Raw genomic sequence first — 27002 nt, 5'->3', positions numbered from 1 at the left:
CAAATAGTTGTTGAAGCAGGGCAGTTGTTCAAGAAAGCCTTTCTGTTCTCTAACCCAAAGTGTATCAAATCCCTTGTCCTCTCTTAAATTACCTGTCCCTTTTCTCTCATCTGACTCTTTGTTGGAGATTGCCCACTGTGGAGACCGCAGTGGGAGGTGAAGCTATTTTCTCTGTTTTTCCATGTAGGCAGTTGTTTAACATTTCGATTGTAAGTTTTGGCGTGTTGCCGGCTTTAGGCTTCATGCTTTTTCTCTCCCATTTCACTCTTCAAAAACAACTCCAACAAAACTCTTCGTATGTCAGATTTAGTATCTGTTATAGTAGAAGATTCCTATAGGAGTCATGCTTCTCCTTCCATAGTAGTGCAAGAGTGCAAAGCTTGCTGGTAAAGCTGATGAAATTCAGAGCGATGTGTTTACACTGAGTTACCCTACTGTATACACTGCTAATTTTAAGGGGACAGGGAACACTTCTTGGGATCATTAGCTTTGCCATATTTATAGATACGACTTTTTGCTAAAGCATGCTTTTCCTGACTGAGCTGGCTGCTGACAGCCGGTATTACAAGTGATCATTGTGAGTTTCATGGTCCGTGTGTGCTTATGTATACATAGCACAGATGAGATGAAGCCATGGAGAGATAATGAAGGCAGCAATGATAAACCCTGTACAAGTGCCCAGTAGAGTGAAGCGTCTGAACAATCAGCATGGGCCAAATTCCAGCTCCTGTCTAGGCCATAACGATAATGAAAATTGCCTTGTCCTTTAACTGATTACACCAGTTCTTTGTTCCACATATTATTTTGCACTCTGGAGAATCTTTAGAAATGTTGAACTACATATTTACATTTTTATGCCAGTAGTTTCAAGTGATTTCATGTTTGTGGAAACCATTGCTTTAAAAATAAATTGCTGGATATATCCTTTCCCTCCATTTCTAACAAGGTTTTCGGAATGATCTCCTGATGGTAATCTGCAAGTGTCGACTTGACTTGTAGCCAGGATCAGGCATCAGGTCAGGGAGTCTTCTCTCCATTGCCAGAAGCACTGGCAGCAGAAACCTCTAGATGTGGTCATTTGTCTGTACCCCATGGCTTATCTTTGAAACAGGAGTTTAGACTCAGAATCTCCATGGTTGGAAAAGACCTCCAAGATCATCCAGTGCAACCATCCACCTACTACCAGTATTTCCTTACTAAGCCATGTCCCTTAGTACAATATATAAACATTTCTTGAACACCTCCAGGCATGGTGATTCCACCACCTCCCTGGACAGCCCATTCCTGTGCCTCACCACTCTTTCTAAGAAATAAATTTTTCCTAATGTCCAACCTGAATCTTCCCCAGCACAGCTTGAGACTATTCTGTCTAGTCCTATCGCTAGTTATGTAAAAGAGCTGACCCCCACCCCACAACAACCTCCCTTGAGGTAGCTGTAGAGAGCAATAATGTCACCCCTGAGCCTCCTCTTCTCCAGATTAAACAGTCCTGTCTCCTTCAGCCGCTCCCCATCAAACTTGTGCTCTGGACCCCTTAACAGCTTTGTTGCCCTTCTCTGGACATGCTCCAGGCTCTCAGTGTCTGTCTTGCGGTAAGGATCCCAAAATTGAACACAGTACTTGAGGTGCAGCCTCATCAGGGCTGAGTACAGAGGGACAATCACTTCCCTGCTCCTGCTGGCTGCACCACTTCTGACACAAGCCAGGATGCCACTGGCCTTCTTGGTCACCTGGGCACACTGCTGGCTCGTGTTCAGCCAAGCATCGACTGACACCCCCAGGTCTGTTTTTTCCACAGTCTTCCAGCCACTCTGCCTCAGAGTGGTAGTGCCATACCTCTGATGTGCCCATCTGAGGGCAAAGCACTGAATGGATCACAAAAATAGTCCAGTATGCTCGTAGTCTTCCAACAGCAAGTTCAGTGCCAACGGTAAACAAATACAACCTTCTTGAAAAGTTAAGTGGGCAACCACAGCAAGAAAAATGGTTTCTTTTACACTTTGGGTGCAGTGCATTTGTGGAGAAAGTTCAAGGAAACCCCTCAGTCACAGGAAGCTGCTGCAGCAGACATTCAGTAAGCAAGATGCACGGCTGTTCAGCACCCAGCACCCACATCCCAGCTGCTTGCCAGGTCCCTGAGCAAGGCCTTTGACATCCTCTACTCTGGTGTGCGGGTGTTCTGTCTCACACCTGCTTAGAAGGGAAGGCAATACAAAGACCTTTTTTTCCTTCCCTTAATTAGTACTGATGACTACCACTTGACAGCACTCCAAACAAAAGCCACAATGCATTCAATTGAAAGTGGCCGGAGCCTCCTCTGAGTTATTGCAGTTACTGGTGATGCACTGGCACAGGCTGTCTAGGGAGGTGGTGGATTCACCATCCCTGGAGGTTTTTGAGAAAGGTATAGGACACTGAGGGATGTGGTTTAGACAGTGTAGCAGTGATGGGTTGATGGTTGGACTAGGTGATCTTAGAGGTATTTTCCAGCCTCGATGATTCTATAATTCTGTCTATCTCCTGTGTGGCGCAAATGCTACCCAGGATGCCTACGCTCCTGGCAGCTGCACAGTGGCCTCTGACCATCCCCCACTCAGGCTGCTTACTCCAATCATCCACAGGGCATCTGCTGCCTTGTGAAGGAGCACTGTGCAGGGCGCTCTGTGCACCATGAGCCTCAAACTCCCTCTGGGCTGCTGTGATGAATATTGCAGAAAGCTTGCCAGGCAGTGTGGGCACGTGCAGGCAGCTGCCAGCTTGAATCACGTCTGCCATGCTGCAGAGGTGGCTGTCGTTCTGGTTGTGATAGGTTAGTGGAGTTCTAGCAAGTCGCATTTGTAAGGGGTCTCATCTCTTCAGTCTCATCTGATTTGTCACAAGGAGAGGGAATCCACTCTGACAAATTCTTCAAATGCTATTTGCACTTCTTGTTGCTGTTCAGAAGCTGTACCCTTTGTTTCTGAAATGCTGTATGTGTACTACAGACCTTTCTGGTGCAAATCGATCGGCTTTATTTCTTTCTCAGCTACCTGATTTTTATCACATTGTTTCAACAGCATCCTGTTGTTAATTCACACGATACATGATAATGTGATGTGATATCCCTCCCTAGTTAGCAAAATGTTAGAAAAGCTGTTGGCAGCTTCTGGAAGAGCGTTTAGCAAGTGGAATTACTCAGAGATGTGCACACAAGCCTAAATAGGCATTTCCCAGCTGTCTGCAAGTTCAAAAACTAGTAAGGACTTTTCAGATTTTAACACAAGATGAATTACTTGTTGCTAAAGTAAAACCTTCAGAAATTCGCACCATGCGGACAGGATACTGTGTTTTGTTTCTTAATTTGGAAATCAAAACCTCTCTGCCACCAATGATGTAGTTTTTCAAGCAAGCCTTCTTATTCCAAGGGGATGTCAAGCTTAAACTCATTTTGAGAAAGCTCTTAGGTCTTCATTTGCATCCATCCCCACACTGCTGGGTTGTGTGAAAATGATGCTTTGCAGGTGCCTTTGTTCTGGCTGCTCAGGTCAGGATGCTGAGCTCCAAGTGCTTCCTCACCATGCCCAGGACATCCCTGCTTTCTTTCTGTAATGTGCAGGAGCAGTTGTCCACATTGCTTTCTTTAGAGAGCCATATGCAGTGCTGTGCTTCTGTTTTGCATGAAGGAGCTGACATCAATCACACACAGCCGCACAGCCCTGCTGAAAGCTTCCTTTTTGTCCATAGACACCTGCTGTCAGCTGGCTCTTTTTTTCCCCTCTTCCCTATTTTGTTCCTCCTCCAGGACCAGCCTGGGGATTGCTGGACTTGCGTTCATTCCTTGCTGTAACATCACCCATCTCTGACATAGATGATGTTTAAGATCCCCTCCAACCTAAGCCATTCTTTGATTCTTTTCCCAAGCATTCAGGCAGCTCATCTGGAAGCTTTATTTTCAGCTGAGGCTCTTATTGCCACCTCTGTAGCCTCTCTGCTCCCTGCCTTTTACTTGGCATCTCTTATGCCTAATTCTTCTATCAGTTGGATTACCATCTCTTGGCATCATGTCATCACCCACTCTTCAGGCTTTCACCAGCAAATTGCTTCTCCCCTCTTGTTGTTTCTCTGACACTTCTCCCTACTCTCCTCTGAGAGCCTGTGACTTCCCCGCCACTCCCTTTGAAAAAACCTCGTCTCATATCCCTTTGGTGGACAGGACAATTTCCAGCAGCATTTTTCTCCATCTCACTTCCATTCCCACTGCTCTTTCGAACTCCTTGGCAGCCATTCACCCTGCTCTGGGCAGCCTCTCTCCTGCCTGCCGACTCCTTTCTTCTTCCTCCAAGCATCTGTACATACTCACACTAGTATTCATTGTCTTTATCTCCAGCCTCTTGAGTTGCTTTTTGCATAGTGAGAACACTGTAAACTAGCTGCCCTTTCCCACGAACCTCCCTCTGTTCTCACCTCATCCCCCTGGAGGCTCCTGACCCCATCAGCCTTCTCTCTCACTTCTCTGTTCTCCCATGAAGTGTCTCCAGTCAGCTCTTCTCCACTTTTCCTCCTGTTAACCCCCAGCCTCCCCTCTCTCTGAGGCAGGCTCGCTTGTTTTCCTTTCTTCCATCTCAGGCCCTTCCACTCATCCATAGTAACGGGTTTTTAGCATCCTAGTGGATATTGCTACCAGCTCTTCCCCAAACCTTCAACTTTTTAAGCATACCCTTGAAACTAGTCCTATTTTGGAGCTTTTTTTGCACATCTTTATTATTACTGAAATCATGTGCACAGATGTTTCTTTCAAGATTTTAATTCCTCCTCTTTCTTATTCTCTTTCTGAAAAAATTCTTGCCATATGCAGAGGAGAGGGCTGAACCTATGTGTATATGTTGACTAGAATGTCTGCTACAAAAATTACCGTCCCACCTAATTTTACAAAGTCAAATGTGTGTTTCCCAGTGATACAAATCTGGGCAGCTGTATTGATTGATCTGGCTCCATGACCCTTCTAGCTGACATAATTTCATAGAATCATAGAATGACTTTGATTGGAAGGGACTTTAAAGACCACCTAGTTTCTCTCTGTGCATGGGCAGGGCTGCTACCCACCAGCTCAGGCTGCTCAGGGCCCCATCCAACCTGTCCTTGAACAACTCCAGGGATGGGGCACCACAGCTTCTCTGGGCAGCTCATGCTGGTACATCACCACCCTCATTGTGAAGAATTTCTTCCTGATATCTAACCTAGGTCTCCCCTCTTTTAGTTTAAAGCCATTCTTCCTTGTTCTATCCCTATCCGTATGTGTTTCTAAATCACGTTCGTATAAGTTTGGAATGTTCATACCAGACAATATGACATTTAGGAGAAACATGCAGTGACAGCAATATGCCTTTCCTAAGAGAATTTAATTAAACACTGTGCTTATGCACGCATGTGTTTGTGTACACACATGTACCTGTGTACATACATGAGTATATGCACATACGTGTCTACTTTTAAGACACAGTACTGGAGTATATAGTACACTGTGATGGAAGAGCATCACGTCATTCATAACAAAGTAGTGACTGTCCCAAATTTCATCAAGCAACAAATATTTTGTTTAAAATAATAATAATGTTCCTTTGATTATATAACTGAGCAGTATTCTTCTGGGACTTAAATTCTTCTAAGTAATGACGTGAATCTGTAGGTACATCTACCTGATCTTGACTTCTGGTAGTTATGAATTAACTGACTCAGTTTCTACAATACTTGAATTGTGCTAATGGCAAAATTTTTTCTGTAGCCTCTTCGTGAAAAATTATCTCTTGTTTCTGTGAAGCTACATCACCCATGTGGTCAAGTTCATCTAAAAATATTGAATTTAATGCTGCATAACATTATTTCCATTCTTCTGCAAGTCCAAAAAACTAGAATACATTAATATAGTTGGAAGAATTTGTGGATTTTTTTATTTTTAAAATTTAGTTTTTTATTTCAGCCCACAGTATGGGTTAGGTAAAGTTAGGGTACATACAAGCTGAGAGGGAAGAAGCAAGAAAAAAAATGTGCTTGATTTCACACTGTAGACTGTTCCATCTTTGATGTATATGTGGAGAGAAAGTCACTGTCAGGCACTAGAGTTGGCCATCTAGCTTATTCTCCTTTTTAGCACGAAAATTGCTGTAGGGGGTTGCAGGCGCTCAGAAACATCGATTGTTTCCTAGCTTCTATTTGTATTGTGCATTGTACCTAATAATAAATAATGCTTTTAGATTAGCTGCATTTGAAATACTAATCAATAGGCTTTATAGATTCCTCACTTTGTACGTAAACACCACAGTCTCCAGCAGAGCGAAAGAGTTTTATCCTAGATTGTTTATACTGTATAATTATCAATCTGTAGTGTAATCTCCTTGCCTTTATGCGTTTATGGGTTGATCCTGCTTGTTGCAGAGCTCCTTCAAATCTCATTAAAGGTACTCAACACCTTGCCACGTAAGTGCTGGAGTGTGCCAGCTAAGTCCTGATGCATGTGGACCTTCCAGTGCTTCTTACTGTACATGTGTGCTGTAAATAGGAGTGCCTACATTGTATCCTGTCGGTGTTGCTAGCAGCTTCCTTCTGCAAAGCTATGTTTTGAGCCACAATTCACCTGCCAGGCTTCAGGTGCACAGGATTACAATTTGCTCACTCCAGTGTTCTCAGAGACCATAGTTGGTAAACCACTACCAAAATATTTCAGCTGAGGGGGAACCAAGTAGGGAAATAAAGCTTAAAATAATGTGTTGAACTTGCCATTGTTTGAATTTTTTTTAAACTCTTGTCAAACTCTGGTGCCCCCATGCTGTGGAGCAAAGATGTGAAATCTCAGCTGGAGAGAGGTTTGGAGCCAGGGGTGCAGCTGTCGCTGTTGCCATTCCCTTGGAAATCCTTTCAGCCATCCAGGCCAGGTTACAAACTGCTGAAAAGGAATCCCCATGCCACCGGTGGCTTCTGCCTAATGCTGCTTCATAAATCTGGTTTCTCATAAACCAGGGAATCCTTCGGAGCCATGCTCTGCTCACTCTAACTGTATTTGGTGTGGTGTTGCAAACTGCTTGGATGTGATAGCCAGCCAGCAGCCATTGGGAAGCAGAAACCTCATGGTTTCCATCCTTCTCCTGACTTGTGTGGGCTGTAGGGTCAGGTTGCTCAGTGGCACTTTTAGTTTGTTTAAGGTAAGGAAATTGTGCACAGGAGCTGTTAAAAGAGCATTTCGGTTGTCAAATCAAGCAAAAATTGTAACATAACCTGCTCACCCTTCAGTTAGATTCTGTATGCATGCAAATTTGACATACCTTAATTGCATGTCTCTGAGATCCATAGAAAATATAGCCTCTCAGTTCTCATCAGAAAAAAAAGCACAGAGGCTTTATCTTCTGAGAAAAGAGCCATTTGTTTGCGTATCAAATACCGTTATCTCATAAAGATTGTCCAGACTGTAGGTGTGGGATGCATTTCATCAGCCAGGCAAGGCTTCCGTAGGTCACAGCTTCCTGAAGCATGTCCCTGAGCAAGGATCCTGTGAGTGGGTGCCTGTGGAGACTGCCGCTGCAGGGATAAGGCCCTCTCTGTGTCACTCTGGGCAGTTAGGTGTCCTGGAGAGTCTGTCCCCTTGGGAAAGGAGAGAAAAGGCAGAAGGTAGGAATTGGTTGCAGTCACCATGTTGCTGAGCATGGAGAATGGCTTTGGGTTTTGTGGGTCTGTGAGCTCTGATCTGCAGAGAATGTGTGGGATGACTGCATTTGGTGGCTTCTCTTTCTCTACTGTGACAGTATTTTGTGCTGAAAGATAAATGAGTAAAGGTAGGTGGGCTGCCCACTTACTGAAAGAAGCCATATAAGCCAATCTTATGGTGCTTTTGGTGTATGTAAGTCACTAGGGCTGTACAAAATGGTCTGTTGGACTTTTTATTAGTCAGGGTCTTAGTGTTACATGGTAGGTTTGAGAAAAGGGAGCATATGAGCAGAAATGCAGTTGAGTGTTAATGAGAATGGCTTGCTTAAGAATAGAATGGAAAATAAGTGTTTACAATTTGTTGCATGAGAGAAAGGGAAAATGAAGAAAGAAGGGAAACAGTTTTCAGATGCTATTATTTGTTTACAGGCTCAAATAATTTGAATCACAGGGCCTCAAATTCCTTACATTGACCTTTTGTAAACAGAGCGCAACACCTGCCAGTACATTATAAATGTATGTAGGCACTGTACTCAGAACCAAAAAAGATGTTTTCCAAAGTTAGAACCTGTTGTGTTGGCATAATAGTGCATTTAATGTAAAAAGTGTTGAATGAACTGAATTGCTGGAGAGTTTTCTGCCAGCTGCTCAAAAATAATGATTTTACATTGTCATCAATTACAAAAAAATCATTATTCTAGTACAAAGCCATTCAGGTTAAATGAAGAAATAGAAGAAATGGTAAAACATTGATTAATCCAATATAAAAACAAAAAAAACCCAAAAAAAACTAAGAAAGCAGAAAATGCAGGAATGTTCCCTTAAATTATTTTTGCATATGAAACAATGGAAGGTAATGTATTTGTTATGTACAATGAAGTGGACAGAAGAGAAAGTTTGCTTCTTATAGCAAAGGAGGATCTGAAACAGGCAGGAGCGGTTAAAATTCAACATTCTGACATCAACAAATCCTGGTAATTTTTACATCCATGAATCTTAAAAGATATAGCAGAAAAGCTCTGGTAAGTGCCTGTTAATTTATAATAAATCTTGAGAAACAGAGGAAATTCCAGAAAATTGGAAGTCTGCCAACTAGATTTCCGATATTTAAAAAAAATAAATAAATAAAAATGAAAGGGATGTCCCAGGGAACTGTAGGCTGCTTTAGCTTGATGTCAACCATGGGTAAAATAGCAGAACATCTATCTCAGGATCTGTCAAGGGAGAATTTGGAGGCTAATCCAGCAACAGTTGAAAAGAGAGCTTTTTAAACACACCAAGTCTGCAAGATAAAGGCAGCTTTATAAGACCAGATGAGGTGGTCATTTCTGCCTTTTAGATTTGTGAACCAGTGAAGGAATGCCCCGAGCTTAAAGCTCCCATGGTAGAGTGTGCCAATTCAAACAGAAATAATCAAGCCACTCTGCTTCCCTGGGATAACATGTAGCTTAGATTTGGCTTTTATATGTTAATCTCCTATTTGATTTGATTTGATGGCTTTTGCTGCTTTAGAGTACATCGTAGTTTTGTGGGGGCAGAGAAACCAAATAAACTTCAAAAAGCTGCATTGAAAAGCTCGATAGATAATCTTACTATCCTCAAATGAAGATAAAATCCTGTTTTTCCTTATAGTGGTATTTGCAACTTTAATCCCTTGATCTTTACAGTGCCAAAGATGCTTTTGTAAGCTCTTCTGAATCTTACAGAAGTAAAACTTCTCTTCATCTTCTGCTGCTTTCACAGTCCTCTCTGAGACAGCAGGTGCACGTGGTATTCACCCTCAGAACCAGAACTCCAATGCATCAAATCTTTCTTCACAGGTTTCTTCAGCCTGCTGTTGTCTCCAGTTGAAATGCCCTTTTGCATCCCACGTCCTCTCTGCTTACCCTGGCTGTAGCCTGTTAGGTGTTGGCAGCATAAATGATGGTTTCCATGTGGCTTTCATTGACAGACGATTTATTATCGGCAACAGGAAAGGCGGTTCAGTTCCAGAGTCAGGGCTGGACTGTGGATAAAAGGAATTTAAACAGGAATCTAGGCATGTGACAGACTGTGAAGATGATGGGAACACTTGCAGCTCTCACTTAAAACCTTCCGATAACAAATTAGCAATGCTCGGATTCTTGAAGGATCAAAAATGCCCTCAAAATCTCTTGGAGTAGTCCTGCTAGGCACTCATTTCACTGAACTTCTCATAATTCCACAGTTATAAAAACATCTGAAAATTGTTACTTGCATATGTTGATAGGCCTTCCAGGTTTCAGAGGACATAAATCTGTGCATCCTACTACAGTAGTCAGTAGATCTTTTGTTTTCATTTCTAGAATAGTAAAAACCTATGATTTAAGGATTAGGAAATTATTTTCCTTCAGTACATATGTCAATAAAGAAAAACATTATTGCTGATATCCATTCAGTTGTCAAAAACTCAACAAAAGCAAGTAGGGACTCAGACACCAATGAGGACACAGCACCTGTATTCTTTTCTGAGAGTAGAAGCTGTGAATTTATTCCCTAATAAATTCTGCCCCAAATTTAACCCAGTGACCTACTGCATGTGGTCCCACTCTTTGCACATTAATCACAGCAGTCCTGTTCCAAAGGGCACTCCACTTTGTGTCCCAAGGAAATATGAAGGATATTTTCAACACCTGCTAAGTTGTGGCAAAGATGAAAAGTTTGCATTTTATGGGGGAAAAAAAAAAAATCAAGATCAGATTTTTTTTTCATAACAGCTATGTAATACAACAGGAGAAAATGGCCTTTTGTCGTGTGTGCAACCTTTACAGTTTGAATAGCTGAAGATGATAGCAGAGATTTTGGCCACAGCCTCAGATTAAGCCCCTTCATCCAGTTCTGGAAAACAAACAAACCAAAAAAAAGAAAACAAAAAATAAGCAACCACAGTAATTGGTACAGCTTGAGAAGTGAGGATAAAATTAACCAGGAAATGTAATTCTGAGGGAGAAGTTTTCTCCACTGGAGGAATTTCACAAATTACAATTCTCATTTTAGAATCATTCATTCAACTGTGAATACTGATAGCAACCAAAAACAAAGCTTCAGTGTGAAAATGCCTTGAGGTTTTGAAAGGGTATGCTTCCTTGAGAATAACACGAAAGGAAAATGGATAGTTTTGAACCCAGATAACTTGTTGTCATAATATTTCACACACAGAGGCTACAAAAAGAGCAGAATAGCACCAATAGTAGTATTAGCTCAGCATCAGCCCGGCCTTCGTTTTGGTAGTCATAGTAGCAAAAGAGATTTCAGTAGCATGAAATAGCATGTTATTTCCTATCCTAAAGGATGATTAGATACACATTGAACAAACAAAAAAAAATTTAAAAAAAGATCAGTGATTCAATTTTTAATCTCTGGTTCTTTAATCTGGCGGTCCAGATTAACCAAGAGTAACCCAGACGGTTGTACCCTTACCCCAACATTCTGAAGCCTTTGACCACTTCAGAAAAACAAACATGTTGTTTGTTTTGCTTTGTGGTTTCCTGGCAGTGTTTCAGTGTTGGGCATTCCCCATTGTGCTTTGAGTAAGCTATTTTGAGTAACAGATTTGGTTCCAGTCCCATTCCACCATAGATAGCTTCTGTAAGGGCCATGTAGAAGCCGTGAGAAGAGACTTTGCCAGGGAGGAGTTTTCCTCTGTCGCTCATTTCCGCATACATTAATGTTTATTGAGCATCTCCTGAAAAATAAGGACAGAGGACAGTTGTGATGTTCCTTCTGTTTTCCTGTGTGGTGTCTTATCTTCTCCTACCCTGTCTACTATGTTGCTTTCTTGAAGATAGCATCGTTTCTATCACAAGAACATTAATGCATGTTTAACTAAGGCTGATGTATTGAGCTTAGGACAAATAGTAGCATAATGATATTATTTCCTGAGTCAAAGATACATGTGTACTTTGTTTAGTAGACCTGTAGAGAATGCATATATACCTATGCATGTACCATGTGTAAACTTTATTTGGATGTTAACGGCAGTCCGTAAAGACTGCGAGCTATCATTACAGCATTTTGCTGGATTACTCTCTCAAAAAACAGTAACAGCGCAACTCTTTGAAGTCAAGAGACAGGGTTTATCTGTGTGTAGAACATAAATCTATTTGGACTCTTCAAAATAGCCTCCACTAGGAGTTAATGCTTCATTACGGTACCAATCTCAGAACAACCTGAAGCACGGTTTCTTTAGAGTAGACATCTGGGGTTTAAATAAACATTGTTTACAGAAGACTACGGCCATCCTGTCACCAATTAAAAAAAAAAAAAAAGAGAAAGAGATCCATGACACAACTGAAACTGTAGTAAACTTTTACTTGTACACAGTCTTCTGATAGTAAAACCACTTCAAGTAACCAAAATACTTGGAAAGGGGTCCCTGAACTTTGAACACGTGATGTGATTTGTTTTGGAGGCCAGCATTACCAAATACTTATTGGGCCCTCAACAGATGCTTGAGTTTTCCTTAGCTGTTCCCCTTGCCAACTGCAGTCAAATGAAGATTTGCTTTGAGGTGGTAAGTACAGAAGCACCAGCCATCACCTCGGCAGTAGTGCGTGCCTGCAGCCGCCAGACAAAAATGCTGTGTAATGTCTTTTCCACTTGGCTATATATCTTCTACTTTGTAGCTGAAGTTTCTTGAACGATGTGGGAAGCCTATTTTTGAAGATGTTCTTGCTAATGACTCTGGCACCCACTGTAGCCTTGGCAGTAGGCAAGCCCATGTAGCCTGGCAGCTTGCTAGTCTATTTTCAATTATCTGGGGTGCAGAGAGAAGAAGGCATTAATATTGCTGAGGATGACATAGCAAATTACTACTGCTCCCTAACCTTTTTAAATTGCTAACACTGTTGTAATCTGTAATTACAGAAATCAGTGTGAGAATTGTGGCACAGTATAATTATCTTTCCTGATACTTTATTGCTGTATGAATTATTAATCAAAATCAGTCTTGTATAGTATTTGCAGCAACTAAGAAGAATAATGTATAATTAAATTTCATTATTTCTATTTTTGTGCTGGTGTTTTATGATGTTGTAATTGATAATTAATTGGTTAAAAATTCACGCAGTTCTTAGGAGTTTCATATAACTGTGACTGCTTGGTATTCAGCATGTATTAATTGAATAATGGGCTCACTGAAGAGACCTTTGTATGTAGTCTTCTGTCATTACAGTGAGCTCTCAAAAATGGTGAATTAATCATTAGGCCTTTCAATAGTTTCTTTTTAAAGGAAAGCAGTGACAGTATAATCATATACTTTGTTGTTTTATCTGTAATTGAGAGATCATAATAATCAATTATAAGGATGGTCATTGTAGGAGCTCTGAAGTTTCAGTTATTGATAAATTTCTTTAAAACCAAGGTGTTGATTACACACCTGATTGTATCTTTTTGTTGAAAAAAATATTAGATGAGGAAGGGAGCCCTGGAAAATTGGGAAAGTTATTTCCCTCCCACTTGACGCTTAAAAACAGAGCATATTTGTCACTAAAAACTATCAAATCTGATCTGCTTTTGCTTCTATTTGTAAGAAGAACAAGTTCCACTCAACTTTTTCATTATTTTGACAGCATTTTCCCATTTTTTCCCAGTACTTTTTGCTGAATTATTAGAAAAAATAAATTTAAAACTATGCAACAACAACAACAAATTGCACTCTCTGCATCCTATAGAACAGAAATTCTATTAGACATTTAGATGCAAATAGGTGGGCAGACTGTCCAGCTGCCTCCAACTGAAAACCCATAGATGTGGTCAAGCAGACCACTTCAAGTTACTCCTAAGAGTGTCTTTTTTTTTTCACTGTTACTGAAGAATATGAAGTGGAGCTAAAAATGACCACAGTTGATTATTGATCCCCTCGTAACTCGATCAGGAGAAAGCTGAGAGTCACCTTGTATAGCAGGTATAATTCAAGTTCCAGATTAGACCTCCAAGCAAATTGTGAGTTGGATTTAACATCTGTTGGTTTCTCACACCCTAAGCTATTGGAGGGAGTGGAAGCCCCTGGTGTCAGAGAAACCCACCACACCTTGACTGTGGACAGGTGCTCCCTACTGTTTGCCTTCAACAGCTCAGTCCCATGCAGCTTTGGTGCCCCTAGCCATGTCCTGGGGCTGGAGACAGGGTGAGCACTATAAGGAGACATGCCTGGAGGCTCTAGTTTTGGGATTTCACCTGCATTCACATCCATCAAATAATATCTGTCTGCGACCGTGGTTGACAGGCATGGTCCCTGTCCAGGCAGTTTGCTGTTGGCCAGTGCTCTGGAGTGTGAATTTTCATTCCATGTAAATTTCTGCTCAGTCTAATGTCACCCTGGATATTTTTATTGAGTGTAACTAATCCTTTTACACATCCAGTGAATTCTCTGCCCAGGAACATGCAGCAGTGTTCAGTCTCACAGGAAATTCATTGAAGCTGTGATGGAATGCAGGAAAGAAAAAAAAAAAGCATCCTCATACAGAGTGTGGGGTACAATTTCGGCTCATGTGTGTGTCAGGAATCAAAGCCTTTCTCTTTACAAATTCTGTGTTTGCCTTGCCTCTTTTACATGTATGTACCCTTATATTTGCAACATCAGAAGAAAAACATAGCAATCCTGCTATGACATTTTATCTTCTATTTCGTATTTTTTGTATAGTGTTTATCAAATTGATCATACATTTGGTCTTGAGGAGGGCTTTTTCTCCTTTAACAATATTTATCATTATCCTCCTGAGGATTTCTATTCTCTTTGTTTCAACATGGGTAACTGGATGCAGACACCACACCACACTACATTACACCAGAAGTATCTAGAAAATGTGTCAGCTCTGTATTAAAATTCTTAATTAACTCTGCTTCTCACTTTCTTGGATAGCCTTAAAGTTCTAGACTGTATGCCTCCACTCTGTCTTTTTCCTGAAATACTCCAAATGGAATTCAGATTACAGGTCAAATAGTACCTGTTGTGCACTGAGAGTAGTCAAACACTGCAACAGGATGGCAAGGGAGGTGGTGGGTTGTCCCTCCTTGTTGATATTCCAGACCATGATTGACATGGTCCTGAGCAGCCTGCTCTAGGTCATCCTGTTTGGAGCAAGGCATTGGGCTTGATGGTCTCCAGAGGTCCCTTCCAACCTCAACTGTTCCATGAAAATACATTTTTTCTTCTAATTGCCATGTGTGCGTTTGCCTTGGATTTAGTGCAGCACCTTGGTAACATCTAATGCTTTTTTATACTGTCTTTCTGAATTTTCCAACAGTCCTTGTTGCGTTTGGCATTTGAACTAATTTTATCCATTTCAAGTTTACAGTCATGATCTGTGTTCTTCTAGGTCACTCATCAGTGTAGAATCATCAGATAATTCATGTTGGAAAGGGTCTCAAGAGGTTTCTAGTGCAACCTCTAGATCAAAGGAGGTGCAAAACCTCCAAGGATGGAGAAGGCAAACTTCAGAGACCAGATGAATTCAGGCATGTGGTGGGTGGTATGGCCATAGACAGATATTAACAGTGAATATTGTTTCATTTCTGGAGATATTTCACTGTTAACCTGCTGAAAATTGCATATGTATTCCTTCTCTGTTAATACAGTTAAACCTAAGTGATTTCCAATCTGATGCAACTTCTCACCTCATGGCAGTCAAGCTTCTTTAGCAGCCTTTTGTAAAGGCTTTATCAAAGAATTTCTGAAAGTCAACACTAATTACATATGCCCGTGTTCTTCGCTGCTAATTTGACACACTTAAGGAATTCTAATAGAGCAGATCAGAGACACGACTTCTCTGTACAGAAGCCATGCTGCTTTGTCACAGTGATAATTTGCTTGGTTAAGCATTCTGCACCTTTGCCATGATCTAGATTTACTTTCCCATCTAATTAACCCCATTCTGATGCCAGGACTTTCTAGTCTGTCATAATAAGATTCTCTCTTCCCTAACATTTTCCTTTAAAAATAGACAGAGCCTTGCTTACCCTCTACTCTTGTGAGACTGGAGCTGGGTTTCATGGTAGGCAATGTATTTTTGGTAGCAACTCAGAAGTTCCTGGAGAGCTTGGGGTGAGTGCCAGCTCATACAGACAGCATGGTGCAAACCCAAGTGACTCAGATGTTCCATGAGCAACTTTTTAGGTCTCCAGAGGTCTCATTTGCCTGTTCCTTTCCCTGCCGCAGGACTCAGTGGCATCTCCCATCAAGGGCTGTGGAAGCGCCAGGCAGGCAAAGCTCCAGTTTGCTTCACTGTAGTTTCTGGCCTTTACTAGCAGCTATTTTTTTCTTTTCTTTTCTTTTCTTTTCTTTTTGGTGAGGTTTCAGTGGTGGTGCTTTCCTTGCCCACAGTAGTTCTTGCCATTTTCTGGAAACTTTTGTTTCAAAGAGGCTTTTTCTGGCAGCCCTGCGACCTATATGCAAACAAATGCACAGCACGTTCTTTCAGGCTGGAGAAAGGCTTGCTAAGTCATTCTCTCTTCAGTTTGAAGAAATACCAAGTGTGTAATGATGATTTCCATGAAGTAGGCTCTGCAAACTCAGCACAGTATCACATTCAGCAAAGAATTATGCATTTTGTGTTAGCACTGTTTGAAAGAGTTCCAGCCCTGCATGCTGCAGGGTTCAGAACCCGAGTTTTTGCTTTTCTCTTCCTGACAGAGGAGAAAATAAAATGATTAACTCTGCCAATTTAGTTGCTTCTACATTCCAAAGCCTTACACCGGCCATCTCCCTTTGCTCTTGTGGGAATTGAGTGTTGTTTCTGCAGTGTATATTGAGAAGTGTCATTAATCCAAAGAAGTGGAATTTAATGTTTCAATATTCTGTAACGTAGCCCCAGAAATAGTCTGTGTGAAAAGTAGGAATACTGTATAGATATCAGCAAAATATTCTAGAAACGTAGTTACTGAACAGGTTCTTTCTCACAAAGACAGAATTTAGGTGTTCCACACGATGAGAGTATAGTCTTCTGAGTTAGAAAGACATATTGTAAGGTTATGCTAAGAAATCTTTGCTTAGGCCAGCAACAGTAAAATATAATTAACAAGTTTTCAAGGAGCCAAGGCCTTTATAGAAAGCACAAGTGTCCCGCTCTGTGGGAAGGTTAGGATGTTACCAGGAGGCTCCAAGACACCCTACTCCGCTGCATCCTCTTTCCAAAGCTCATCTCTATGCAAGGACAGACAAATATACAGAGCAGTGACCAAGTGTTAAAGGAAGGGGCTAGAGGGCAGTGTTTATGTTTAAAGTGTAAAACAGATATTTGAAACCTGGTATCTGATCCGAAGACATTGACCAGATGTTAAGAGGGCTATTTGCTGGTGTTTAGATAACCGCCATTTGTTGTTGTTTAGATGACTAAAGGATTTTTGTTTATTGGGTATTTGTATGATCAGCAAAGCATCGGGGAAGAGTGTGACCCTGCAGTACTCAGCCAATGAGGAACCAGGGGGGAAAAGGATGTGTCGAGCAATAGGGGATAAAAGATGTAACACTGTTGTGTCTGTGCGCTCCCTTTTTATGGGGCACCTGCCATTGCAATTGCGAATAAACTCCGCCTTATCAGAGGTGACCGTCCTGACTAAATTATTTGGATATTCCCAACACGCTGACCCCATCCTCTGTAAAAATGAGCAGTATACTTCACAGAGCAGGGATTTGCCTTCTTGCTCCTGTCCTGCCCGATAAAGCCCTCTTGGATAGGAAACACCTCACACGTGGAGGTTGTTCTGTTGAGGGCAGTTGACAGAAAGGGAAAGAAAGGAAATGACTTCTGTTGAAAGATTAAAAGCTGTTAAATCGGGGGTCCTGAGCCTTGCCACGGCTTAACCCAGTATAGACCCAGTATTGCAGAAACACATGTCGGGTTTCACAGCAGACACAAATGCCAGTGGGGAAATTCACTGTGGTACCGTCAGCACCTCACAGGGTATGCGACTAATTAAAAAAAAAAAAAAGCACCTGATGAGGCCTGTAGTTAAAAAGTAGGAAATTAGTAATTAGTAACCAAGTAATTCAGGGTTTGATTCACACAAATTGCAATATTACTGTAAAAAAGAATTGCAGTTTCAGGCAAACAGTGATTGTTGTTGAAAAAAAGAATTATAAAGGCACTGAAAATGTAATTGGTGTTGTGTTCATTACCTGACGGGTTTCAGGTTTCTTGTATGTTTCGTCATGATCTGATACTTACAGGCAGAAGACGTGCCTGGAAAAAAAGAAAATGTAAAGCTTTCCCCATTGCATTGTCATTTGCAACTTTCAGGTTTTCCCACTAGATTGTTCTTGTAAACTCTTGCGTTTCATAGCACGCAAGAGTGACCACTTAGAACATCACTGTAGCACTATCGTTAGCATCAGAGCTCAGTTACACAGAAAGCTGTGAGTGGGATGAGCCAAGTATCATTTTCTCTGTGCCTTACCGTAGTGCTAATAAAATGATTGCTTGTCAGTTCTTCTCATTAGTGTCACTGTGTGATGTAAAAAAAAATAAAATGGATTTTCCTCTGGCTAAGAAATCCAATGTGTAGCATAAAACAACAAGATGTCTCCTTCCTGCAGCTGTTCGCAGGTAGATGAGCAGCTTTGCATCTCATCTCTAGGTGTGAAGTCAGTGAAAGGACGATGGATGCCACAGTGTTTGTTTTTCTGTGTATTTCAGTGTACTCAGAAGCATGGCGTGAGTCAGCATGCTGTAAATCTCCATTAGAAAGAGGCTGTAAGCATCCCACAAAGAACTGCAATAATATAAGAGTTCTGTAATATTGGCAGAAATAACTGTTTTGAAAGAGTCATCATAACCAGTGGCTTATAAGTACTGTAGAAGTGCGAAGACAGAGTTACCACTGAGAAGTCTAGAATATATTTAAAAGCAGAGCGCGGGTCCTATTAAACCCATTCTTGTCTGGATTATCACTGTCTTTTGAATAACACCTTAGCAAAACGGTATCCTGGCTTGAATGCAAGAGAAATAGTTTGAGACATTTTCTGTCTACCAATGTACCTGTCTATTTATACTAGGAGAGGAAAATGCTGCTTAGATCCACTAAATAAAGTAGTGGAGGAGGGATCTTGCTTCCTCTTTATACAGTAGTAATGTATTTGTGGCACAGCAGTGTTACACCTGAACACTCCATCACCCTCAGCTCTGAGTCGTGCTGCTTGGAAGGCAGTTGTTGTTTGTGATAAGGAGAATAAATTATTCCTTAAAATAGTTGAAGTTTGCTTGTTTGCAGTGCTTTCCTTTGGGCGGCAGGTAGATCAGTACATACAAATAATCCTTTGTGTAAACTTTAGAACAGTTTGTTTTGAGGTACCAAATGTGCTTCAACACAGCACGGGGTTTCCACTTGCTTAGTCAGAAAAGCTGTAGCAGGAAAGCAACGCAGACAGCATTCAGTCTGATGCTCAGTAGGAAGTTTTGGGTAGGAGAAAAATGACTTCAATGCATCCAAGTGTTGACGGGGTTCACACGGAGCTGGGCGCTGAGGGAACTTGACCCCCCCCAGCACCACCACAACCCGATGGCTGCGCTGAGAGGCGCTGACAGTGCGACATGCGTCAGAAACGACAGATCTAGAGGCAGGGAACTTCCTAACTCAGAGGCTGGTAGTGCATGTCGAACATCCTACAGACCCTACAGACGTCGGGCTGCTGTCAGCATGGGGAGACATCTCAGCAGGAGGGAACGGCCCCAGCACCCACGTGCTGCCCAGCAACCCGTAGTTGGAGCTCCACTGAGCTCGGGGGATTTTCCTGTGTCTGTGGTCCTGGAATTCAGAAAGTGTGCTTTTCTGTAAATGACATTAAACCACAAGTGAATGTGTGAAAACCTGGAAATGGATTTCTTCTAAAGCCGACAAACGTCTTTCTCTCCCCCCTTAAGGTTTAGTATATCTCTGCTTTTGACTGAGAAATGAAGTGAGTCCAGCTGGAGGCTGGCTCCATCAGACACAGTCCACCTTGCTTTTCACTTGAGTGGGGGTCTTCAGTGGAACCACAGAGCACTCTCACTCCACTTGAGAGAAGGCTGGGGTTTTGAGGGTTTTTTCCCTCAGTATCAAAATAACAGAAGCAAGGACAAACCCCCCCTTTTTTCACTATTAGAAGACCCAATAGTCATTTTTGCTGTTTTTGCTAAAACCTTCTAAACTTTCCCATGTAATGTTACTTCATCTACTAAATCAAGCATTGCTTCTCACTACCTGTCTGTGTTTTTTTCTTCCTTTCCTGTGCTCCAGGGTGTGAACGGCATGTCTGTGGATGAGAAGACTGACTCCCCCATGTATGTGTATGAGTCAACAGTGCACTGTACCAATATTCTCCTCTGCTTAAATGACCAGCGCAAGCAGGACATTCTCTGCGACGTGACACTCATCGTGGAGGGGAAGGAGTTCCGCGCCCACCGGGCTGTGCTGGCCGCCTGCAGCGAGTACTTCTTGCAGGCCTTGGTGGGGCAGACAGAAAATGACCTGGTTGTCAGCCTGCCAGAAGAGGTATGGTATTTATTGCTGCTGCTGTGGTTTTGGGGTTGGAGTGGGTTGAGGATTGCTGGGAGCTGGAGGATGAACATGTTCTCACAGCCTTCTTCACTAGGGGAGAGCAGAACCTGCCAGCACTCTTCATATTTACAGCAGCAAAGCTTTAAAACACTGAGGCATTTATCACTTCATTCAGCACATTATCAGTACCCAAATATTCTTCTGCTCTTCCAGACAGGAAATTTGAAAGGGGTCACTTGGCTGTTAGACAGCAGGTTATTGTTGAAAAGTCATTTGAACTGTCACGTTGTTTGGAGTCTCATCGCTACCCACCCCTCTCCAGCAGTTCGTATCCTTGTTCTCGTTGTCGTTCCCCTTTCCTGTGTCCCATTCAGCCTTGCTTCCTTTCTCTTGTCTTCACAACTGCTTTGGTATTTAACTGTTTCGGGCCATACTTTTTCTGCCAAGAAAGCACCAACACATTCTGTCAAAATGCAGGGTTTTTTCTCATGCAGCATGGCTCACCCAGCAGGAAGCCAAGGGACGTAGGAAATACATACCTCACTGGAAAGTTTATTTTATTTTACCACAAAATCTCACTGGCTGACTTCCACCCCCACTGTAATTTCCTCAGAGCTCTATGACTACAATACTGCAGATACCATAGGCCACACTGGTGGCTTTGCCAACAAGGAGGTGCAAGGGCTGCCATCACCCCCTCTGTCTGCCCTGGGTCTCCCACCAGTGCAGGTCACACTGGGGTGGTGACATCCCCAAGGCTTGGAAAGGCAGTTGCTCCAGGAAGAGCTGTTCTGGCCCACAGCGTGAGGCACAGGGATTTCCAACATCATTTGCTTAACACCAGTGAAGAAGTATGGGACCTTTTTAGGTGATGACAGGTTCTGAAGTGTCACACACCATTTTTCCCCTCTCTGGTTTAGCTCTCTGGAGACCTCAGTGGTATTGTGATGTTGTGATGATGCAAGGTGGAGAGAGCTGGAAGAAGTAGGTCACTGGGCATGACTTCACAAGTCCTGACACTGAGTATTACTCATGAAGTGATTTCAACCCAGACATTTTGCATAGAAGTTCACATATATCACTGAGGACACGCTAGGATGCACACAGTGATTTGACACTGTCCACTAATAATTTCCAGTGGAAGAATCATGTCTCAGGCAGCGTTGCGTAGCTTTTACCCTGTAAAGCAAAACAGTGGAAACAGAGAAGTTACAATAGATGCCCAATGGCTCACATGTGTGACAAGAGCATCAGTGCTCTTCTAGAAAGCCTTGGTGAGACCTCCTCTTGGATACCATGTATGGTTTCTTAAACTGAAAAAAATAAATGAAGCGTATGAGAGTGACTGAGATTTTCAGAAGGAGCGCAACTTAAAGGAGGAGGAGAAAAGAGTATAGCAGGTTCATGCTGCCAGAGTGATGGCTGCAAGGAGTTACAGCTCCATGTAGGCAGAGTGAGTGAAAGCATTAAGAGGGGGAAGTTTCTCTTTAATACTAAAAGGCAGTGTTGACAGTAACGACAGTTGATTTGTTTATGATGTCTTTTAGTAAAACTAGGTTGGAAATGAGCAGATATTTAATCACAGCAGCAGTGAGGTGTTGAGCCACTGACCAGCACAAGGAATATGGTGACAGAAGAATCACACTTTGTTTGCCTTCAAGACCAGAGGATGGGACTTGATAACACAGTCCTGGCTCTATACGACACTGAAGATCTGAAACACCAAGATTTATCTTTACATGTGTTTTATATAGGCGCTACATAAAGAAAAGCATCTTCCTGGGCAACCACAAATTATTTCTATTTAAATGAATCCTCTTTAGATAAATGAAGTATTGTGATTTTATAGTTTGGAGTATATCTCAATAAAAGATCAAAAAGTCTTAGTGAGTTAAGGTTATACTGTTTGCTGCTAGAGCTCCAGTAAAATCCATCCTTTTGCAGAAGCAGTCGATTTGGGTCTTAAGGTTTTTCTGTTGCTCTGAAACTGTGTTCCAGCTCAGCACATGCCACAGTCAGATGCATTGCACCAGGATTTTACCTTTTTCGTAGTGGAAAAGAACATCCTTGGCCTATCAGAACAGATATGTGGGGTTACTAATGCCTAATTGTAGAGATATTTTCCACATCACATGAATTGTTAATAGTTCCATGGAGTCTAATTTGCTCAGTGACTAGTGTATTTGAGTAGCTGTGTGTGAGGTGGTCAGTTAAACAATTTCCTCACAGATGTTAATTTCTGATGTTAAAGAGAGCTGCCTGATGCAGGTGGTTGCTTCTTGATGATTGCTTGGTTAGGGAGCACTCCTCTGCTTTTGCTGTTGCTCTTCAGGATGTGCACTTTGTTAGGCACCTACGCTTTCATGTATGAAGTGCCTCTGACAAGGAACCATGTTGGAGCTGCTCACAAAAGGAGCTACAACTTGTGGTTTCTTGGAAGCTAGTGGAGGGAAGAACCATCTTATCTTATGTATATTGCATTGAAAGAAGTTAGCAAGGTCTTTTTCAATTCACAGGCTAATGGCTCTTCCCAAGGCTATTGTTTTTAGTCCATGGTCTGCAGAGCTCTGAAAGACCATGAATTATTTCTAAAGGTATCCGTGAAAACTGATTTAGTTTCTCATACAGGGAATTATGCCAACAGTGGAAAAAAAATCAGACAAAAGTCAAAGGTAGTGTCCTGGGCCAATATACTATTCAAGCTTAGAACTTTTTTTCTTTTGTTCCTACTTTGTTGGCATACAGTTGTAATAGTGAATCAGAGATTGCAAATTGTTTTTAAATATAATCTTCACAGTTCAAAACTTTCCCAAAGGTGAGAATCGCTCTTAAATTAACTAAGATAATTTTAAGTCAGTCATGCAAGAATTGTATTTTGAATTCTGTTGTGGTCTGAAAACTGCTAAAGTACACAATGATAGAGAATGAGCAGTATTATTATTTATCAAAGGCTTGATGTTGAGGCTGGATAAAGCTTTATATATAAAGCTTCTGCAGTCATGTAATGTTGGCATGAGGGAGCTTAACATGAAAACAAAAGAACTTCTTTTACATTATTCAAAGCAGTAAATCTGACTCTGAAGAGTGGATTGCAGAGGGTTTCTTTTTTACTTTATAGCATATTGGAGTCTTTTTGTTAATCTGGCATCCAGTCCTTGTTAACTGTTGTCTAGCTAAACAGTGAACAGATGTTTTGTACATTATTTCTTGTTTATATCCAATTACAGTAAGTGCAGGCTTTATGATATGCTCATCATTTCAGTAGTGAAATGTTCTGCACACGCATTATTGGGACTAGTTGAGCTTACTGGATTTCAAACCAATATAAAACCTTGTGTTAGACATTTCATGTCACTTCAAGCATGACTTAACGTGCCTCAGTTCAAACCTTTTCCTAATCAACTTATTTAAACGGAGTCAGTATGGAGCTAATTTTGCACTGATTGAAGAGTTTCCATAAGCCTTTTCATGCCGACACCAGTAATTCGATTTCATGCTACACCTCTTTTTAAAGCAGCATATTTCAGTGTGTAGATAAGCATTTGGAAAAACAGCCACAAAATAGCAAGTGCTCAAATGTGGTTGTAGCACGTGAAGTGCCAGGACTCAGAGCCGAGTCCAAGGGCTGGAGCATGTCAGCTGCAGCTCCATACAGTTCGTAAAAAAGGACCCCAATAGGTCTTAACTTCTACACTTTCCTCTTCATTTGCAGTTTTGGTAAACAACTAGAATCTCATGTGCTTTTCACCCTGGATATTTTATAGCAGTTGTGCTGTTTTCACCTACCAGCTGCTGTTAAATGCATCCTAAAATTAATATTTTCCAAGACTCAAGTTTGAAGCTGTAAAGGTATTCATTTTATCCATACCCCTAACTGTTGTTTTGTTTTATTTAATCACAAAAACTGGTCTTCCTTCCTTTAACAAGGCACTTAATTAAGCTTTTAATTCATGATAAGAAGTTAAATGGCACTTATGAGGCATTTTTAATGGTTTCCACTTCCCATCCAGATTACAAAAAAAGGTGTGATAGAGAGGCAGACACGGCTGTCAGCCAAGGGTATTGTAGGTCATGCCAATATTAGCTGGCAGCAGGCCATTATCCAATTAACATTGCTTCATCGCTGCAAGTAATAGCTCTTGAGTAGATGATTGAGTCATTCATGCTGTAGTGGTACTCTACTTTCCTTGAGAAAGAGCCGGTGCTCTGCAGAATAGGCTTTTTATTTGCTATTATTACCTGCCCAGCTTTTCTATTAGAAGTGCACAGGGAGCAGGTCTGGTTGGGCAGGCTGAGAGCAGGGGGCTGGCCAGAGCAGCACTGTCTGCACAGACACTGTGTACACCTTGCTTTCTGAAAACAGATTTCCCTTCAGTGATGAAAACAGTGGAACAAGCAGCAACAAAACCCCTCTGTTGTTTGTGATTCCTACATCTTGGAAATGAAGTTCCCAACCTCACCTGGGTTTTTGTGGCTTTGGGATGTACACTTAAATAAAAACTTCGTCGGGTCATTCCAGGTCATTCTTCTCTGTAGGAAGGGATGCGTGATGTGCTTGGGGAGCATTTTTGTTAACCTGCACTGCTCTTCCTTACAATTAACAGAGCAATGTTCAAAGCAGAGGTCTGCTGGCATACACTGTGTGCTGAAATGCTCTGTGTCTTCATTACTTTTCCACTTAGCAAAACCCGCCGTGAAATCTCCAGTTTCCCTGTGAGGTCCAGCCCTGTGAAATCTGTCATCTGGTCCTTTAGCTGAGACAGGTTGGCTCCCTCACGTGGTTAATCTTCAGAAGAAGAAAAGCAGGATGGGAGATAGATTTGGGTTCAAGGCTGGCAAAAGCTGAGCGTGTTGGAAGGCGAAGGCATGCGGCACCCTGGGTGGGATGGAGCCAGGCAGCTAACATTAGAATCGCTCGGCGCTGATGAGGGAGAAATCCTGGCAGCTGTTAACCATCCATGCCAACTTGCCAGCCTGAGGAAAAAACGCTGGGAATTAGCCAACAAAAGATGATTGGGTTCAGGGAAAAATCAAAGGCAGGGTGCAGGAGGTCAGCTATTACATGCCCCCACTGGCTGACAGAGATTACTATTTCTTTTTTTCACTGTAGAAATAACCAATATTCTCTTACTTTGTCTCTTTCCTCTCCCAGTGCGCTGTGTATAGGTATGAATACAGTGTCTGTGAGAAATGCGGTGAATGAGCTGTGCATGCTCTGCGCAGGAGTGTGGAGTGAAGGAGGTGATAAATGTGGGAATGGGGAGCAGGGGGGTAAGAAGAAACTGTCTGCTGCACCCCTGTTTCCTAGTTGGAGGGCTGGTATTATGCAGCAGGGAACAAAAAGAGACCCTTTTTCTTTGGGACCCTATTAATACAATAGCAGCTCCAAAAGTAATGCCTCCTGTTTTTTATTAACCCATAGAGTCAGAGGTGTATGCTGTTGGTATGGCAGTAGAGGTGGAACTTTTCCTACCAATATTCCATTACATGTTGTTTCCATATGACAGACGGCAGAAGAGGGGTAGTCTGACAAAATGGCGTCTGACCATGGAAGAGTGTGAGGAGCAAAGATATAGAATTGAATTCCTCCATGTGGAAAAAATGGCACCCGTCAACATTCACTGACCCTTGCTGAATGTTTATGGAGGACAAACAGTGAATGTGGTGCATTTCAGCAAAAAGGCAAGCCGTGTTCTGTACCGTCATGAACAGCCATCACACCACAAAACGAAGAGTGTCTCAATCAACTTATCTGTGCAAATCAGCTAATGGTGATGATTATGTTGAAAAATGTTTCATAGCATAGACTTTGCTCTCTCAAATAGTGTTATTGTTCTCTTTGTATTTCTTGTCGTTTCCATGGAAAGAAATAGGAGGCATTACTTTCAGAGTAACTTACATTTTAGGGATAGCTATGGTTAGCTCTCAGCATTAATGCGGTTTTCTCTTTCCATAGCTGTATCAGCCAGCGATGTTACTTGCAGGTGCCAGCACTGGCCTGAATGACTTCTGCTGTGGCTCAGGAGTCAGCAGTGATCTGAAAGCCTACTGCTGCCACCTCTACCCAGAGGCTTTCTGCAGAGCAGCCTCAAGAGGTTGTGGCCATCGGGCTTCAGACCCATTTACATTTCAGCCTCCCCTCATCAGTGCCACTCCACTGAGCCCGTATGGATGGAAGCTGGCTCTCTGGTTTTCTAAACTCCTCTGAGGGAATGTGGTATGTTTGCTGCTGATTCATTGTGCTGACACTCACCGCACAGAGTGGCTGGATGTTGTGGGTCTGTTTTGAGGATAAAAATGAGCATTGAGGTCTTAAGTGGTAACAATCCTAATTCAGGAGAAACCATGAGACAGAAATGCTTTGTGTACATTGCACATATTGCACAATACGAGACAAATGGTGTATTTTGTTTCTAGCAGTTGAGCAATAAAATAGAAATGAGACCATCACTATGTGACAAGAAATGCCATCCATTTCTTGCTGCAAAAGCTCTCAGCCCTGCACTACAGGGATGAAACAAGCCACATCCTTGTCATTGTGCATGGTGTAATTTCCATTGTTTTCTGATGGGAGGTGACTCCCTGTTGACCTTTTCCAGTGGAGAAAAGTGAAATACAACAACAACTACAAAATCCATGCATACATGCATATAAAGAGGAGAAAATCTTGCAGTAACACCTTTTCCCTCCCTTTGATGTTAGCTTTACTATCTATTTATTGATTCAAGTAAGCATATAAAAATACACTGTAAAAGGGGATATTGAGGTTTATGCACAGGGGGAAATAGTCTGTTGCAGTAAGTGGGCCCCATTTTGTTGCCTTCATTTTACCTGTG

General features: G+C 41.9%; 1 protein-coding gene across 2 annotated transcripts in view; it reads left to right on the top strand.

The window, feature by feature from the left end:
* BACH2 (BTB domain and CNC homolog 2) overlaps positions 1 to 27002 on the top strand; it is a 149124-nt gene that overhangs the window by 78337 nt on the left and 43785 nt on the right. For both annotated transcript variants that reach the window (XM_065730992.1, XM_065730993.1), the window contains one exon: positions 19906 to 20160. In XM_065730992.1, the coding sequence (XP_065587064.1) occupies positions 19918 to 20160 (243 nt within the window). In that variant the 5' untranslated portion in view covers positions 19906 to 19917. The remainder of the gene's footprint in view (positions 1 to 19905; positions 20161 to 27002) is intronic.

This window comes from Cyrtonyx montezumae, unplaced genomic scaffold (assembly GCF_038088225.1).
Source record: "Cyrtonyx montezumae isolate F1298 unplaced genomic scaffold, pur_monq_1.0 scaffold_13, whole genome shotgun sequence".
Taxonomy (NCBI): Eukaryota; Metazoa; Chordata; class Aves; order Galliformes; family Odontophoridae; genus Cyrtonyx; species Cyrtonyx montezumae.
Note: the sequence above shows the minus strand (reverse complement) of the source record. Positions and strands in the feature narration are given on the sequence as shown.